The 16932-nt window shown below is 38.3% G+C and overlaps 2 protein-coding genes across 2 annotated transcripts in view; both read left to right on the top strand.

Annotated features, from left to right (window-relative positions):
* Positions 1 to 5560, top strand: part of LOC108699006 (olfactory receptor 8U1) — a 28861-nt gene extending 23301 nt beyond the window's left edge. The window contains exon 4 of the mRNA XM_018230862.2: positions 5130 to 5560. Coding sequence (XP_018086351.2) covers positions 5130 to 5560 — 431 coding nt within the window. The remainder of the gene's footprint in view (positions 1 to 5129) is intronic.
* A 2062-nt stretch (positions 5561 to 7622) lies between these two features.
* LOC108699005 (olfactory receptor 5V1) lies at positions 7623 to 8552 on the top strand. The gene has a single exon (XM_018230860.2). It carries the CDS (start codon positions 7623 to 7625, stop codon positions 8550 to 8552), a length of 930 nt encoding a protein of 309 aa, XP_018086349.2.
* The last annotated feature ends 8380 nt before the right edge of the window (positions 8553 to 16932 follow it).

The following is a 16932-nucleotide window of genomic DNA, read 5'->3' as shown; positions in this document are numbered from 1 at the left end:
TAATGACCTGGAGGTGGGCATTGAAAGTACTGTTTCTATTTTTGCAGATGATACTAAATTGTGCAGAACTATAGGTTCCATGCAGGATGCTGCCACTTTGCAGAGTGATTTGTCTAAATTGGAAAACTGGGCAGTAAACTGGAAAATGAGGTTCAATGTTGATAAATGCAGGTTATGCACTTTGGCAAAACTAATATAAATGCAAGTTATACACTAAATGGCAATGTGTTGGGAGTTTCCTTAAATGAGAAGGATCTAGGGGTTTTTGTAGATAACAAGTTGTCTAATTCTGGGCAGTGTCATTCTGTGGCTACTAAAGCAAATAAAGTTCTGTCTTGCATAAAAAAGGGCATTAACTCAAGGGATGAAAACATAATTCTGCCTCTTTATAGGTCCCTGGTAAGGCCTCATCTGGAGTATGCAGTGCAGTTTTGGACTCCAGTCCTTAAGAGGGATATAAATGAGCTGGAGAGAGTGCAGAGACTAAGTACAACTAAATTGGTTAGAGGGACGGAAGACTTAAATTATGAGGGTAGACTGTTTAGGTTGGGGTTGTTTTCTCTGGAAAAAAGGCGCTTGCGAGGGGACATGATTACACTTTACAAGTACATTAGAGGACATTATAGACAAATAGCAGGGGACCTTTTTACCCATAAAGAGTATCACCGTACCAGAGGCCACCCCTTTAGACTAGAAGAAAAGAACTTTCATTTGAAGCAACGTAGGGGGTTCTTCACAGTCAGGACAGTGAGGTTGTGGAATCCACTGCCGGGTGATGTTGTGATGCTGATTCAGTTAATGACTATAAGAATGACTTGGATGATTTTTTGGACAGACATAATATCAAAGGCTATTGTGATACTAAACTCTATAGTTAGTATAGGTATGGATATATAGAATTTAATTAAAAGTAGGGAGGGGTGTGTGTATGGATGCTTGGTTTTCATTTGGAAGGGTTGAACTTGATGGACTTTGTCTTTTTTCAACCCAATTTAACTATGTAACTAACTATGTAACTATGTAAATTCAAATGCTGTATATTTATGTAAAAACTCAAACTCAGAATGTTTTAGCTGCCATTTTTCATTAGCATTGTCAAAATATTTGAATTTGCAATTTGAATTTTTATCCCCACTATCTGTATATACTGTTCTCTAATGTACTCATTTATCATGTCCCCTCACAATTGCTTTTTCTCCAGAAAAAAATAACTCCAACTTTGACAATTTACCCTCATAATTTAAGGCGCAGATTTATTATAGGTAGAGTTGTTATTTCTTGAAAATTTTGTTTTTTGAGGGTAGTTTTCATTCAAAAATTCAACTTTTTGGGGTTTTTTTAAAAAAAAAAACTCAATTTTTTCCAGATTGAATAAACCCCGAAGCTGGGAATAGCTTTAATCCAAAAATACTCCAGCTAAAACCTGTCTTGGTCATTTACAAAGTTAGCAAGCTTTTCTTTTAATTCTCTAGTCTGGTTAATTGATGATGGGTGATCTCATGGAAATGGACAGTTGGCTTTTTTTTTTTTACAAAGCAAATTAGCAATGTAACGATGATTTCCTGTTCTGAAAATGTAATTATATTTAAGGTTGTTTAGGAAATTAATCCAGTGAGTCAGTCAGCTGAGAATATATGAATCAATATAAACATCACAAGCACATTACTATAAAAAAGAGGGATCACAACTTGACCCGAAATAGGTCATCATGTGGAAAAATTGACTCAAGTTTGAACTCTAGTGCAGTATTCCTGCATTTTCTACTTTAAAATCGGATTTGAAAACTCAACAAAAAGCAGAACAGTGCAAACAGAAAAAGGATTGCCATTTCAAATATGGAAAATCTGAACAAAAGCACCACATTGAAATTCATTCTTCAAGGCGTTTCAGAATATCCAGATATGCAGATTCCATTATTTCTTGTATTTAGTCTCATGTACCTCCTTACTCTTGCAGGGAACATAATTATTATAACACTGATCTGCCTGAATCCAGCTCTGCATAAGCCAATGTATTTCTTTTTATGTAACCTTTCCTTTATTGACATGTCATATCCTACTGTGATTCAGCCCAAACTTTTATCCATGCTACTGGCAGTGAGCCTATGCCAGTTAACTTTCTGTCCACCCCTTTTAATTAATCATTTTTATTGTGATACTCTCTATATATTGGGTTTATCTTGTACAGATACTTTTTTCGTAGATATAGTCACTTATTTATTTGGTACAACGGTTGCATGCTGTTCTGTCATCTGTATTATAATATCACATTTTTATATCATTTTCACCATTCTGAAGATCAAATCTGTGGAAGGAAGACAGAAAGGCTTTTCTACATGTGGGTGCCATCTCACTGTGGTATTTCTGTTCTACGGCACAATTTTGATCATGTACACAAGGCCGTCATCCCAGTATTCATCTCCTAAAGGGAAGATTTTTTGTGTGATCTACATTGTCTTTATTCCAATGGTCAATCCCTTGATTTACATTTTAAGAAACAATGAAGTAGAGAAAGCCTTCTGGGAAGCTATTCAAAATAAGATGTGAAACCAAGGATTAAAATGAAAAAAATTACCATCTGTTTATTAATGTAATAAAATGTTACCCTGGTGGGGTTCGTGGGGGTCGGCGGGGACGCCTGCCGCACTCCAAGCGGTGGTCGCCCGCCATGAGTGTGTGCTGCACCGGTTTCCTAGGGTGCGCGCGGCACGCCTCCTTGTGTCTTAAGTGCGCAGGCGCGTATGACGTCAGCGCGAAATTTAAAAGTACTTTAAGGTACATTTTCTTTTAACACATTGCCCGTTATAGGAGTTTGTTCCTAGTGCTTTCTGAGCTTTTGCTTTCCTGTTTTGAACCTGTTTGATTCCTGTTGTGACCCCTGCCTGGCTTGTGACTATTCTGACCTCTGGATCCTGACCTTTGCCTGAATAGCGACTACCTCTTCTGCTTAACCCCTCTGATTGACTTCCTGGTTTGACCCTTGCCTGTCTGACTACGTTTATTCTCTGCCTGCTCCAACACGGCCTGATCTGACTACTCTATTTCCTAACGTCTTGTACCGCGAACTTCGGCCTAAATGACTCTTGCTAACAGTCGTGCCCCTCTGCCTATCCAGAACCTCTAGCCTTGCGCCTCTCATTTAAGTCCTGGTGGCATCCAAGTAGCTGAGGGCTCCTCCCGAGGCCAAAGGCGGTCACACTACAGGTGGAGCACGAGCCGAGACCACGGTGCTTGGCATTTGTTCTGGTGTTGGGTGCCGACCGTGACAATTAAATTGATTCCCTAGTTCAATATATCTGCCCTTTATGTAACATGTCTAGCAAAATGTTACACCCTTTCTATCTTAAAGGATTCCTGTTTAGCCTTACACTGATCAGTAAGGGCCTGATTGGTCCAGCCTAAGGTTCACTTCATCTCACTAAACTCCATGTTAGTACTATTAAAGAAGACATGCCAACATTCTTTAATATTTTAGAGCAGGATAGGAAAAATTAATTAAAGGTCCATTGGTTTTTGTATTTGAATTCAAAGGTATTCAGTTAGAATGTGAGTGCTCCAAACCTCCACACTCCATGGCCATTGTGCAAAATCAGTTCAAAATATGAGGTAAGAACTTCAACAAAATAAGATGGAAAATGTTATGGTATTGTGTGAAAAGTGGATAAAGTAGACAAGGTATATGCACTTCCTGCACCGGGTATTGTAACAATTTACAATTTATTTTGTTGGCGTTCTTTCCTCATATCTCAACCATTTTCCAGATTAATAACTTTTCACAGGGAAAAAAAGTTTTTAAATTTTAGATATGCTGCCCTATAGAGCTTGTGCTAAACATACTTTTTGCAAGTTGTTTTAATCATGAAAAAAACAGGGAAAAAGTATGTTTGACACAAGCCCTGTTCATGTTATACAAGGGGGGTATAGAGTCCCCAAGATCAATGGTAAATGGTAGGTGCTCTAAAAATTAAGTAAGTGGGCAGTGGTAGCTGATTCCACTTTGGGGAATATGAAGTGCAAGATAAGCTAAGTTATACCTTATATATAACATTCTCCACTGCTAACAGAGACATGTATTTCATCCTTCCCTATCACACTGCCACTAATATATATATAACATTCTCAGCTGCTCAGTACGAGGTGACAACCGTTTGATTTGCACTGAAAAAACTGTTTCTGTTTTTTCTGATGATACTTAATTTTTCAAGTTCCTGTCAGGGACTCCCTGGTTTTGAACCAGAAACCTGTTATATTCCAGTCACTGCACTGCATTGTGGTGGTAGCCTGGTTCTGACAGGATGCCTTTCATTTTACTGCCTCCGTGTCAGTCTTCACTAGTATACACCATCTCTATCCAGCTGAGGGCAATTGCTTGTTTGAGGGCTAATTAAGCCTGATTCTCAGTCACCCCATTGCTGGATTATTGGCCTTCCTGCTGACTCCAAGCCTTGTGACAATCTTGATCCTGTTTTCTGTTCCTGTTCCCGTAATTTTGTCCTGTTCCTTTCCTATTTCTATCTAGCCCCTGTTCCCTTTGATATTTGATCTCCCTGTATTGGCCTTGGCTTGTTTATCAACCCTGCATCTACTCTGCCTGTCCCAACCTTTAGCCTATTCCTAATACATTTGTCTGCAGCCTGCCCTTGTCTTTTGGCCTGAGTCTTGGACTTGTATTTTGCTGCCCTGTTATATCTCTCTGCACAGATTTGTTCACTTCTGTATTAAAACTTAAAGTTATACAGCAGTTATACAGCACATTGGCTCCTGTCGGTCAATCCTTACAGAATAATCCAGCCATTCAAAAAGGAGCCTGCTGGAAACTTAATATGCTGCACATTGCTGAACTGCAGCACTCTGCTGGATGGCTGCCTGTGATTAAAAATATGCAGGGCAAAAATTTGACTTTTCACTTTTGTGCAAAGGAAAAACTAAGCCCTTTTTTGAAGTCTCCCATGTACATTACAAATAGATAATTCATGTTACTGCTTTTATAGTGAAAAGCTCAGGACTGGGGGAACAAGCTATAGAATATAGAGTGTGCTTCTTTCCTATGTTTTCCTGTAATGAAACCCCACTTTACAGGGGACTTATGGCCAGTCCCAGAAATATTATTTTCTTAAGTTCCTGCTCCAGGGCTGGCAACCCAGCCTTCAGTTCCTGCTCCAGGGCTGGCTGCCCAGTCTTTAGTTCCTGCTCCAGAGCCAGCTGCCCAGCCTCCAGTTCCTGCTCCAAGGTCTGCCCTCCAGCAGATTTTTCTGGTACCAGCCCTCCGTCGGCTTGGTCCTTTGCCAGGCTTCCCACGGTTTGGGCCCCTACCTGCTCTCCAGCAACTCAGTTCTGGACATCTACCTCATGCTGTGGCGGCATCTCAGCCAGTAAATGCTCCTGTACTGGCTCCCCAAAAGCTACCTGTTCCCATGCCGGCTCCACAAATGTTGCCTATTCTGATGCAGGCGCCCCGAAGTTTGCCTGTTCCCATGCAGGCTCTCCAGTCTTCAGTTCCAGCTCCTGTGCCTGCACGCCAGTGTTCAGTTCCAGCTCCTGTGCTTGCACTCCAGTCTTAAGCTCCTGTCCCAGTGAACCAGCCTGCTCCAGTTTCTGTGCCAGCAGACCAGCCTGTTACAGCTTCTGTGCCATATACACATATATATACACATACACTGTTTTACTAGATTCACATTCCTTCAAACAGGATTGCAATTGCATGCAACATTCTGTGCATAGATAAGGCTGAGTTGCAGTGGGAGGTATAAAATATGGAGGATGGGTTGCTGGTAACTACAGGAGAGAACTATCTGTAGTAGTGTTGCCATCTGTTTGGTTTTCACCCAGACAGCCCTGTTTTCAGAATAGCTGGGTGAAAATAGCCTGTCTAGATTTTCAAATAGACCTACCCCATGATATCACCAACCCACCACAAAATGTTACCCACCCCTGATGTCACCAACCTGACCCAGCAATGATTGAATATTGGAAGACCTCAGTAAAATCTCTGTGTCAACTACTGGAGTGTGTGTGTAGATATTAAAATGATAGTATAATAGGGGCCTAACAGATTTAGTACTGATCTGGAGGAAGACTTGTGGGCTGGGGTTGGCAGCTGGAGAAGGGACATCCTTTACAATAAATAAAAAAAAAAACAACTAATACTGTCTTGTGCCCACATTTCTGATATAATAGGATCTTGACAGTCAATATATTTGATTTAAGGTTTAGAGCAGTAAATCTTAGAATGAAAATCTGAAGGCAAATCAACTTGTATTTTCCATGCAATTGGACTGCGTCATTATTAAGAATTATATTTCTATTGCAATTACAATTCAGTTCATAATATTTTTCAGTTTAGTTTAACAAGGGCATGAAATTCATTTGAGACTTCTTTAATAAACAATTTCATTGATACGATCGCACATATTATCTCCTGGGCTCCCTCAGGTATTAGTCTTTGACTTCTCCCACTATCTATATAAAGCAAGCAATTAATAAAGAAGAGCAGAAAGCATGAAACGAATGAAGCATACTCTGTGCTTGAGGTTTAAAAGCTAAAAAAAAAACTTTGTCTGAAAACTGAGCAGATAGTGATGGGTGAATCTGACCAGTTTCGATGTAAATTCGGAAACAGTGAAAAACTTGCCAAATACATTGAAGTCACTGTGTGACAATTTATACATTTTAACATGTAACATTTTTGATCTGCAATAATTTTTTCCGCTCATTGTAGTCTATGGTCAGTTTTTTCACAACGCAACCTGGTGAAAAATTCCACTCATCACTACACATCACAACATTTTCATACATTTTTGGAGATTTGATAAAGTACGTTGGCAGCCTTTTTCTAACTGGTATTTTGAGCATGAAAGGGTGGTTCACCATGTTATAGAATGAATAACTGTTCAATTGGCCTTCCTTTTTTTTTCGTTTTTGAATTATTTGCCTTCTTCTATCTGTTTCCAAATGGGGGTCAATGATCCCATCTAAAAACAAATGCTCTTTAAGGCTAAACCATTATTGTCATTGCTGCTTTTTATTACTATTTCTTCTATTCAGACCCCTCCTATTCATATTCCAGTCTCTCATTCAACTCAATGCATGGTTGCTAGGGTAATTGCAATTGCAAATTCTCTCAAAATATCATATATCATAATAATAAATAATCATAATAATAATAATAATAATAATAAATATTGCATTATATTCAAAGCTTATTTAAAGGTGAACAACCCCTTTAATTTGAGAAAATCAACCTTTTATTGAATCCTGTTAATAAAATAAAATGCAGCTATGCAATCTAATTACCTGTGCAGGAATCTTTTAGAGGCTTGGTTTGAAATAAAATATAATTATATTTTTGCTGGAGATAACAGTGGGCTAGTAGAACTTCATCTATGGGTGACAAGGTTTTTTCGATGCGCAACAAATTTTTAATGCAAGACAAATTTCTTCAACCATTGGAGTCTATAGGCGTCATTTTCATGGCGAACTTTGATAAAAAAAAATTTGCTCATCACTAATTATGATGTACGTGAATCCTTTTGGTGTATTTAGTCTATTCAAATGAAATATTATTAAGTCTACCTGTTATATCATGTATTTTTGTTCCTTTATAGCCCATGTCTTACAAGATTGATGCCAGACAACAACGAAAGCAGCACTGACGGTTTCCTTCTCCAGGGGTTTTCAGATTATACAGAGCTACAGATTCCATTGTTTTGTCTGTTTCTTATGATTTATCTTTTAACCCTTAAGGCAAATTTACTTATCCTAATAGTGAGTTACAAAACCTCTTTAATTCAAACCCCTATGTATTTCTTCCTATGCAATCTCGCATTTATTGATATCTTTAGTTCCTCTGTGTATCAGCCAAAACTTCTTTTGGTTCTCCTAAGAGGAGACAATACAATTTCTTTCATTGGCTGCATATTCCAGCTACACTGCTTTATGTCTTTGGCATGTACTGAATTTGTTTCGTTAACTGTCATGGCGTATGACCGCTATGTTGCTATTTGTAATCCTTTGAGGTATTTGATTGTGATGAACAGAAGATTCTGTGTTATATTGGTCATTAGTTGCTGGATGGTTGGCTTCACAGAACCACTGTCACACACTTTGCTTGTATCAACATTGCCTTTTTGTGGTTCCAGAGCACTAGACCATTTCTTTTGTGATCTCATCATATTATTAAAACTGTCTTGTAAGGATACATTTTTTATTGAGTTGTTAACATATATTTTAGGCTCAATAATAGGACTTCCTGCCTTTATTCTTATTATAGGCTCTTATATTTACATTGTTGCCACTATACTAAAGATCCATTCTTCTTCAGGAAGAAAGAAAGCTTTCTCTACTTGTACCTCCCACGTCACTGTGGTCATTGTCTTCTATGGCAGCATTTTGATAACCTATATGAGACCTCCTTCTCAGTATTCAACCATTCTATCAAAACCATCTGCCTTTTTATACACTTCCATTACCCCCTTAATCAACCCATTTATATACACTTTACGAACCAAGGAAATGAAACAATATGTTTCTAGGCGAAGCATTGTTAAACATTGAAATTAGGCTAGAGCTTTTAGGTGTAAAAAATGGATGAATGACTGAGAAACCCTCAGTGTGAAACTCTTGACTCTTCAATCTAGCCTTGTAGATGTGAACCATTATTCTATTTGCACCTACATTTGTAGTTCTCATGGTACATACAGTCTATCACCCTGTAAAAAAATACAGGAATGTTTGGCAAAGGGCATTAAAAACTATCCACATATGGTCCCTATTTAATGTGCTGACTTACGTAAATATATTAACATTTCATTGCGTGAAAAAGATGTTTGTCCCAGTGGGTATTGTGTATATGATGGCAGATGCCAGGGTAAGACAGGCTAAGGCCCTGCAGCATGGTTGGAAAGTACTCTGGACAATTAGAGGTACATTTATCAAGGGTCAAATTTTGAATAAATGTGAGTTTTTTTTTTTTAACTCACATGAATTAGATTTTACTTGGGTAATTTATTATAAAAATCAAATATGTCAAAGTCAGACGAATTTAAACAACCCGAAAACTCAAATCAAATCTGATTCGAATTCGATCAAACTCAATTAGAAGTTATTCTCCAAAACTCGAATATCAAGAAGGCTACAAACATCTAAACATCCAACATCCAAATTGGTCACCGAACCTCTCATATTGACATTGACATATGGGAATTCAGCAGGTTTAAGATGGTGAATAGTCAAATTCGAATTCTTAAAGGGTCAGAGAATAATAAATCTTGAAAAAGTAATCTTTTAAAAAACTTGAACTGAGTTTGGATAATTCCCTAGTCGAATTTGACAGTTTTGACCACAAAATAAATTTTTTTAATTCAACCCTTAATAAATCTACTACTTAGTCCGCAGGTGGGACTGTTTAAGGAGGGTCTGGGTTTGCTGGGAGAAGCTGGGAGAAAGTGTGTGTTTTGAAACAAACTATTTCTGAGCATAGTACTCTTCGTGGCATCAATATGCACTTCTACATTGTTTGTACTGTGTTAATCCTGTCTTGTTTGATGAATTAAATTTATCAATTGATGCTGCTGCTACTGCCAGGGTTCCCAGTGTGGGTTCAATCAATAGACACAGCAGATTTACACATAAAGAATCAGCCACGTATGTGAATTTTGATGGCAAGCACCGGAGGTGACACCAATCATCCAACTCCAGTCTGGAGGATGTTAGAATTGCAGTTCAGGTTCTACTACAGGAGTGTCCAGAGTAGCCTCCCACAGTTAGCAGTTAACACTGCCGAAGAGAAGCAGGAATTCCTCTCCTGTTGTATGCTCATTTTGGGCAGTAAAATCATCAAGCACCCAATACACCTCTATACACAGCCTCCACAGCATGGCACCACTCTACTGTGTCCTCCAACAATAATATTTTTCCAACAATACCAGCCCACTGGAACTTCTATCCTGTGTCTGTTACCATTAACTGCTTGGAGCTCTACACCATGATACTGGCAAAGTTCTTGAGCTCACTATGGCCATAGAAGCACACTATCTTAAACTATTATATGCACTAAGCTTTTAAGCTCTGACAAATACACTGCTTAGGCTACTATGCCAGGTTATCTCACTGATCTGTATGCACAAAAGTTCCTGCTAAACTGTACAGCATGTTTTCTCCTATTCTCCATATAGGGATAAACCTCAAACCTCTAGTTTACTTGACTAAATAACCCACATGGTTTACTTTTGAGTATAAATAATCAGTACATTATGGTGTGCTATAATAGAGGCTAGAAAGGGAGGGTTCACCAGGATTATGGCATACCAGTATAATTTCTATTATCTTGGCAGGTCAGTTCAACCCTGGACACTTGGGGGCATATTTACTAAAGGGCGAAGTGACTAACGATAGCGAAGGTTCGCCAGCGTGACATAATTTTGTTACTTTGCTGATTTACTAATGGTGGCTGGTGTAACTTCGCTAGCGAAGGAGATAGACGCTAGTGGTAATTTGGTCCCTTATGCCTGGCGAAGTTGCACTCTGGCCAATGGACTTAACTATTCAAATTCACAAAGATGCGTATTTTACTGAACGTTACCTCTTGCGCCAGACTTGCCTTTGCCACCTCAAACCAGGCGAAGTGCAACAGTGTAGATAGGACTTCCTCAAAAAATAGTTAAAGAGTGCCATTCAAAATTCTAGCAGGCAATCACAGCAAGGATGCCAGTGAGTGTTTGAAAGATGTCTTCATGGCTAGACCAATACAACAAGAAGGGGGACCCAGTAAATTCTGGCTTATCCATCACTTGTCTTACCCCAAGGGAAAATCTATGAATGATGGAATTATCAAGGAAGCAGCTGCAGTCTCTTATGCCCCTTTTGATAAGTATAAATAATCATTCTGAAGTTTCTAGGGTCTCCAAGTAGAAAGTGATTACTCACCAAATCAGGAAAGAGGCCCAGGTGCACCGCCCTGAGCCCTCAGTACGGGGAGCGGACAATCCAAGAAATCTTTGGAGCAGGCACTCAAAGAAGGCAAACTTCCACCAAGCAATAGTGAAAAGAGTTTATTGTGTCCACAGCCTTACGCGTTTCATATCATAAACACTTAATCATGTTTCATGTCATAAACACTTAATCAAAGACTGCAGCTGCAGTCTCTTATGTCCCTTTTGATAAGTATCTCTAGTATTGCAAGCTGGGTGAGGTGCTCTGTTAGCAAAATGGGATGAGTCTGCTTACCCTCTCCTCCCATTAAACAGTGACTGCCATCTCTTGGGCTGTCAATTTGAAGACCAATACTACTTCAATATTTGCCTTCTGATGAGCAGCTCAATAATTTGCTGTTATTTTGAAACCTTTGCATTGAATTAGTAGTTAAGTATGACACCTGGTACAACTACATTACCCATTACTTGGATGACTTCCTTGTAATGGGGACTGCAGTCATCTGGTTTGCCGTTTACTACCGATCGCTTTTCAGTTCTTCATGGATAAATTTGGGGTACTGTTGTCAGAAGACAAACCGGAGGTGCCAACTACTGTCTTCTCTTTTCTCTGCATTGAAATTGACATTGTTGTGCTGATTTTCTGCCTCCTGGTGACCAAATTGGCCACATTAAAATCCACAGTATCTAAAATTTTAGCAGAAAAAAGTGACCTTGCATAGCCTCCTGGTTTTTGTGCATAAAGTCCATGGCAATGGTCTTTCCACATAGACTGTCCTGGTCCATGAGGGGGATCAAAAACCTTACCATTTTATCAGACTCTCCAACTACAGGAGGATCTGAGGGACTGGCACACTTCTTTATATAGTTATAATGGACATACATGTCTCATGTACATGGAAATGTCTAATGATGGACTGTACTTGTTTGCCGATGCCATGGGTTTTTTTTGCCCTTTGTGGTCATAGCTGTTGTGTGGAAAAATTTCCAGTCAGTGTTTGCAAAAACCTGACTCTTCTCAAATTTTTTCCAATTGTTGTAGCTCTGGAGATTTGGGACAAGTATGTCAGGTAAAAAGATTTGTTTTTGGAATGATAAACTCAGCATAGTCTTTGCCATAAATGATTTGATATCTTCATCCTTACCTGTATGTTCTTTACTACAGCACTTGGTACTATGTTAGCTTGGCTTCAACATCTGGTTTCCAAGCCTGGCATTTGCTAGGTTGTATTAAAATTGCAGCTGATGCCCTTTCTTGTTTCCCGTGCCTAATCTTCAGGGAAAAAGTACTGGAAGCAGAGCAGCAAGGAGCAGCGTGTCCAGTGTTCTGGTGAAGGACAACTTCTGAGCTTGATTAGGTCCTTGGTAACTCCAGCTATGTGGAGGTCGTACGGTAATTCTTTGTGGGTGTGGCTTATTTTTACAAAGGGTAGAAATTGCAAGGACACATGCCACAGGTAACAGTGCAATTGACTACCTATTAGCCCTTAGATCCATTGGCTGGCCAGCAATGCCAGCTCAGCAGCACCTCACAGACATGGCATCAAGATTATGAAGAAATCTGGTTGTAGCCTTGTTTGTGTCCCTGCAGGCATGGATATGGTCTGGAAAGGTTTAAAGGTTTGCATTGGCTTCAAGTATTGCCTAAAGTTGTTTTGTTCGGTAGAGTCAACAGTGGCACATTTATTTTGGTCATCATGCAGACTGAAACATTTATTTCACAATTAAAATCAATGACAGACAGACAGTTAGATAGATCGATAGATAGATAGATAGATAGATAGATCGATAGATCGATCGATCGATCGATCGATCGATCGATAGATACTGTATGTGTTATTTAAGGGCCAATGCATTTAGCTCATTTCAAAACATTCATCAGTTATTGCATTTATAATCCAGTACATAATATTGTACAATTCAATGGAACAAAGGCATGAAATTCATTTGAGACTTCTTTAAAAAATAGACTTATTAATATGAATGATCATAAACAGTGTCTCCTGGGTACTCACAAAAAAAAGCCACAAATAGCCTGACGCTTCCACCACTATTTATATAAAGCAATCAATGAAAGAAGCCTTAACAGAATAGTATTTGGATGCAAGCAAGAAAGCAATGTAGCATACATTGTCCAAACTAACAGGCAAAGTGCTCCATGCACCCAGAGCATGGTAAATGAGGCATTGCGGGTTTAAAGTATCTAATAATAAATCATCAAAATAGTTTGTTTATTGATTAAAACTCTTTTGGAGCCTGAAGGAGTATTTGCACCACACATGGCAAAAAAGGCTTTTTTTGTGCCCCACAGCACTGGGCTCTGCTCTAGCACCTGAGGCTATGGTAGAACCAAACCCATGAATATATGCATCAGATCAAGGCTGAACATAAGAGGTAATAAAACTGAAAGGTAGAAGCAACTAAGTATGGGAATTGTATTTGAAAAGATGTAAGCAGAAATATCATATGTCCCATTTATTCAATCCATAGACACCACAACAAAAGTTGTTAAGTAATGGAATTAAATTGGCAATTTAATATCAGCAACATGAGTTGCACCGGCTTTCGTAATCCATAGCAACCAACCACATTTTCTTTCTAATAGATAACCAGTAAATACCACCCTTTTACAAGCTGTTGTGGTTACTAGACCTGCTTCAAAATGTGGCACTTTGATTGCATTACCCTAAATATCATAAACTCTAAACTTTTGTAACCCCATATATAATAACAAATATTACTGTTGTAATTACAATTAACGACAGAAAAAATGGTATGAAAAGCTGTGTAAAACAAACAAGGAATTTATCAAGGTGTGTGCTTTATTTTACAGGGGAGAAAAACATGAATGGATGGATGAATGCCATGTTTTCGCATAATATTTTCAAATGGCTCCTTCTGTTTACACCAGATTTTTATACAGAGTTACGCGATCACTAAAAATCATTGCACTGCTTCAAACACACCATTTTTTACACAGTGATGCCTGGTGATGTACTGTATGGTTTATTGTGTCATCATTTTTTTACACAGCATGATAAATAGGCCAATAAAAGTTTTTAAGAAAGATTAAATTACATTGAACTTCTTAATAAAATATTTTACCTAACTAACCCTTTTGGTGTGGTTAAGCCCATCAACCCTATTTGAAAAATAGGGTTGCAAAATTTGTTCCTCATATTATATAACCCCCTTGGTGTCTTTAGTTCTGTCTATTATCACTTCCATATTTGTTCCTCTAAAGTCCCTGTTCTTCAATATTAATGGCATACAACAACGAAAGCAGCACTGACCATTTCATTTTCCAGGGGTTTTCAAATGATACAATGATGCGGATTCCATTGTTCTGTCTGTTTCTTATAACTTATCTTTTAACCCTTAAGGCAAATGTACTTATCCTAATAGTGATTTACAGAACCTCTTTATGGCACACCCCTATGTATTTCTTCCTATGCAATCTCGCATTTATTGATATCTTTACGTCCTCTGTGTATCAGCCAAAACTTCTTAAGGTTCTCTTAAGAGGAGACAATACAATCTCTTTCATTGGCTGCATATTCCAGCTACACTGCTTTATGTCTTTGGTATGTACAGAATTTGTTTCATTGACTGTCATGGCCTATGACCGTTATGTTGCTATTTGTAATCCTTTGAGGTATTTGATTGTGATGAACAGAGGATTCTGTGTTATATTGGTCATTAGTTGCTGGATGGTTGGCTTCACAGAACCATTGTCACACACTTTGCTTGTATCAACATTGCCTTTTTGTGGTTCCAGAAGACTAGACCATTTCTTTTGTGATCTCATCATATTATTAAAACTGTCTTGTAAGGATACATTTTTTATTGAGTTATTGACATATATTTTATGTTCAGTAATAGGACTTCCTGCCTTTGCTCTTAATATAGCCTCTTATATCTACATTGTTGCCACTATACTAAAGATTCATTCTGCTACAGGAAGGAAGAAAGCTTTCTCTACTTGTACCTCCCACCTCACTGTGGTCATTCTCTTCTATGGCAGACTTTTTATTACTTATATGAGGCCTCCATCTCATTATTCCTCTGCTCTTTCAAAACCATTTTCATTGTTATACACTGCCCTGACCCCCTTAATCAACCCATTTATATACACTTTACGTACCAAGGAAATGAAACAATATGTTTCTAGGAACAGCATTTTTAAACTTTAAAATTAGGCTAAGTTATCTCACTGTTGCACTCTTGCCAAATAAATTTGCTTGTTAAACCTTTCTGCAATAAATTGTGTGTGTGGTTCCTAAATGGCTAATCAGCTATTATAGAGATACCCCGCCAGGAATCAAGGGAACATCGGCAACACCAAAAGAACTTCTGCATTTTGTGTGCCAGACCCTATCACAGCACTAATCATATACAACCAACAAGGCTGAAGGCACCTGGAGTGATGGTGGCACCGGGTTGAAGCTCCTCAATCTGCTCTAACATCAGCATTTAAAACAATATGTATGACTTTTACTTACCATTGGTACTGTGGCAGAGTTTGGTCAACTGAGTAAGGAGACGATTGGTCATTGAAAGATGAGCCAGACCAGTTTGTGAGGAAGTGAGAGGGATTATGCGGCTCTGACAGAAAGTCATTCAGGATCATAAAGGTAATGCATCCTTAAAGGGATACTGTCATGGGAAAAAATTTTTTTTTCAAAATGAATCAGTTAATAGTGCTGCTCCAGCAGAATTCTGCACTGACATCCATTTCTCAAAAGATCAAACAGATTTTTTTATATTGAATTTTGAAATCTGACATTGGGCTAGACATATTGTCAATTTCCCAGCTGCCCCAAGTCATGTGACTTGTGCTCTGATAAACTTCATTCACTCTTTACTGCTGTACTGCAAGTTAGAGTGATATCACCCCGTCCCTTCCCCCCCCCAGCAGCCAAACAAAAGAACAATGGGAAGGTAACCAGATAACAGCTCCCTAACACAAGATAACAGCTGCCTGGTAGATCTAAGATCAACAATCAATAGTAAAAACCAATGTCCCACTGAGACACATTCAGTTACATTGAGAAGGAAAAACAGCAGCCTGCCAGAAAGCATTTCTCTCCTAAAGTGCAGGCACAAGTCACATGACCAGGGGCAGCTGGGAAATTGACAAAATGTCTAGCCCCATGTCAGATTTCAAAATTGAATATAAACAAATCTGTTTGCTTTTTTAAAAAATTGATTCCAGAGCAGAATTCTGCTGGAGCAGCACTATTAACTGATGTGTTTTGAAAAAAACATGTTTTTCGATGAGAGGATCCCTTTAAGATGACCAAAAAACAGGAAAATTCTATATTTACCGAAGATAGAAGCTTGAAACATAAAGTGCTTTACTAAAGGATTTGTGATGCAGTTTGCATAAATGCAAAAGTGGGCCTGAAACAGTGACATAAATATACGTTTTACTGTGACTCAGAAATCATAATTCCTTATGAACATTACAACAGACTACTGGTTTTTGTAAATGTTTGCTACAAATTATTAACTTGGGACAAGAGAAGAATCTTGGATTACAAAGGTTTACTTTAAGTGGAGAGGCCATTTTGGTTATCGATTTGTAATTAAATAGCTTGCATTGACTACAGATTATAAGGCAAGTTCATATGCTTATTAGGCTTCAGCCTGATCACTGGACTGATAGAAGGAAAGGGACTCTCAATATTGGATGTTGTGATTTGTTTGTGTTTGTATTTGGACATTATTTAAAGCTAAATATGCAATTAAACTGTGGTGTGCAGTTCTACTTTCAAAGTACAAAAATGTTAAATATTGAGTATAGTTAACTCAAAAATTTATATGCAGTGGTCACATCCCAGGAATCCCCAGTCCAAGGGTTGTCCAACATTTAGTAGAATAAATAAAAAAATCGGGAGGTACCTACTGTTATGGTAAAGGAGTAACCCAAGTATTATTTAAAGTTAAAAAATCTTTATTAGAACATACTGTACATAAGCCTAATGCATTTCATGCCTGAGTGG

This window comes from Xenopus laevis, chromosome 8L (assembly GCF_017654675.1).
Source record: "Xenopus laevis strain J_2021 chromosome 8L, Xenopus_laevis_v10.1, whole genome shotgun sequence".
Taxonomy (NCBI): Eukaryota; Metazoa; Chordata; class Amphibia; order Anura; family Pipidae; genus Xenopus; species Xenopus laevis.
Note: the sequence above shows the minus strand (reverse complement) of the source record. Positions and strands in the feature narration are given on the sequence as shown.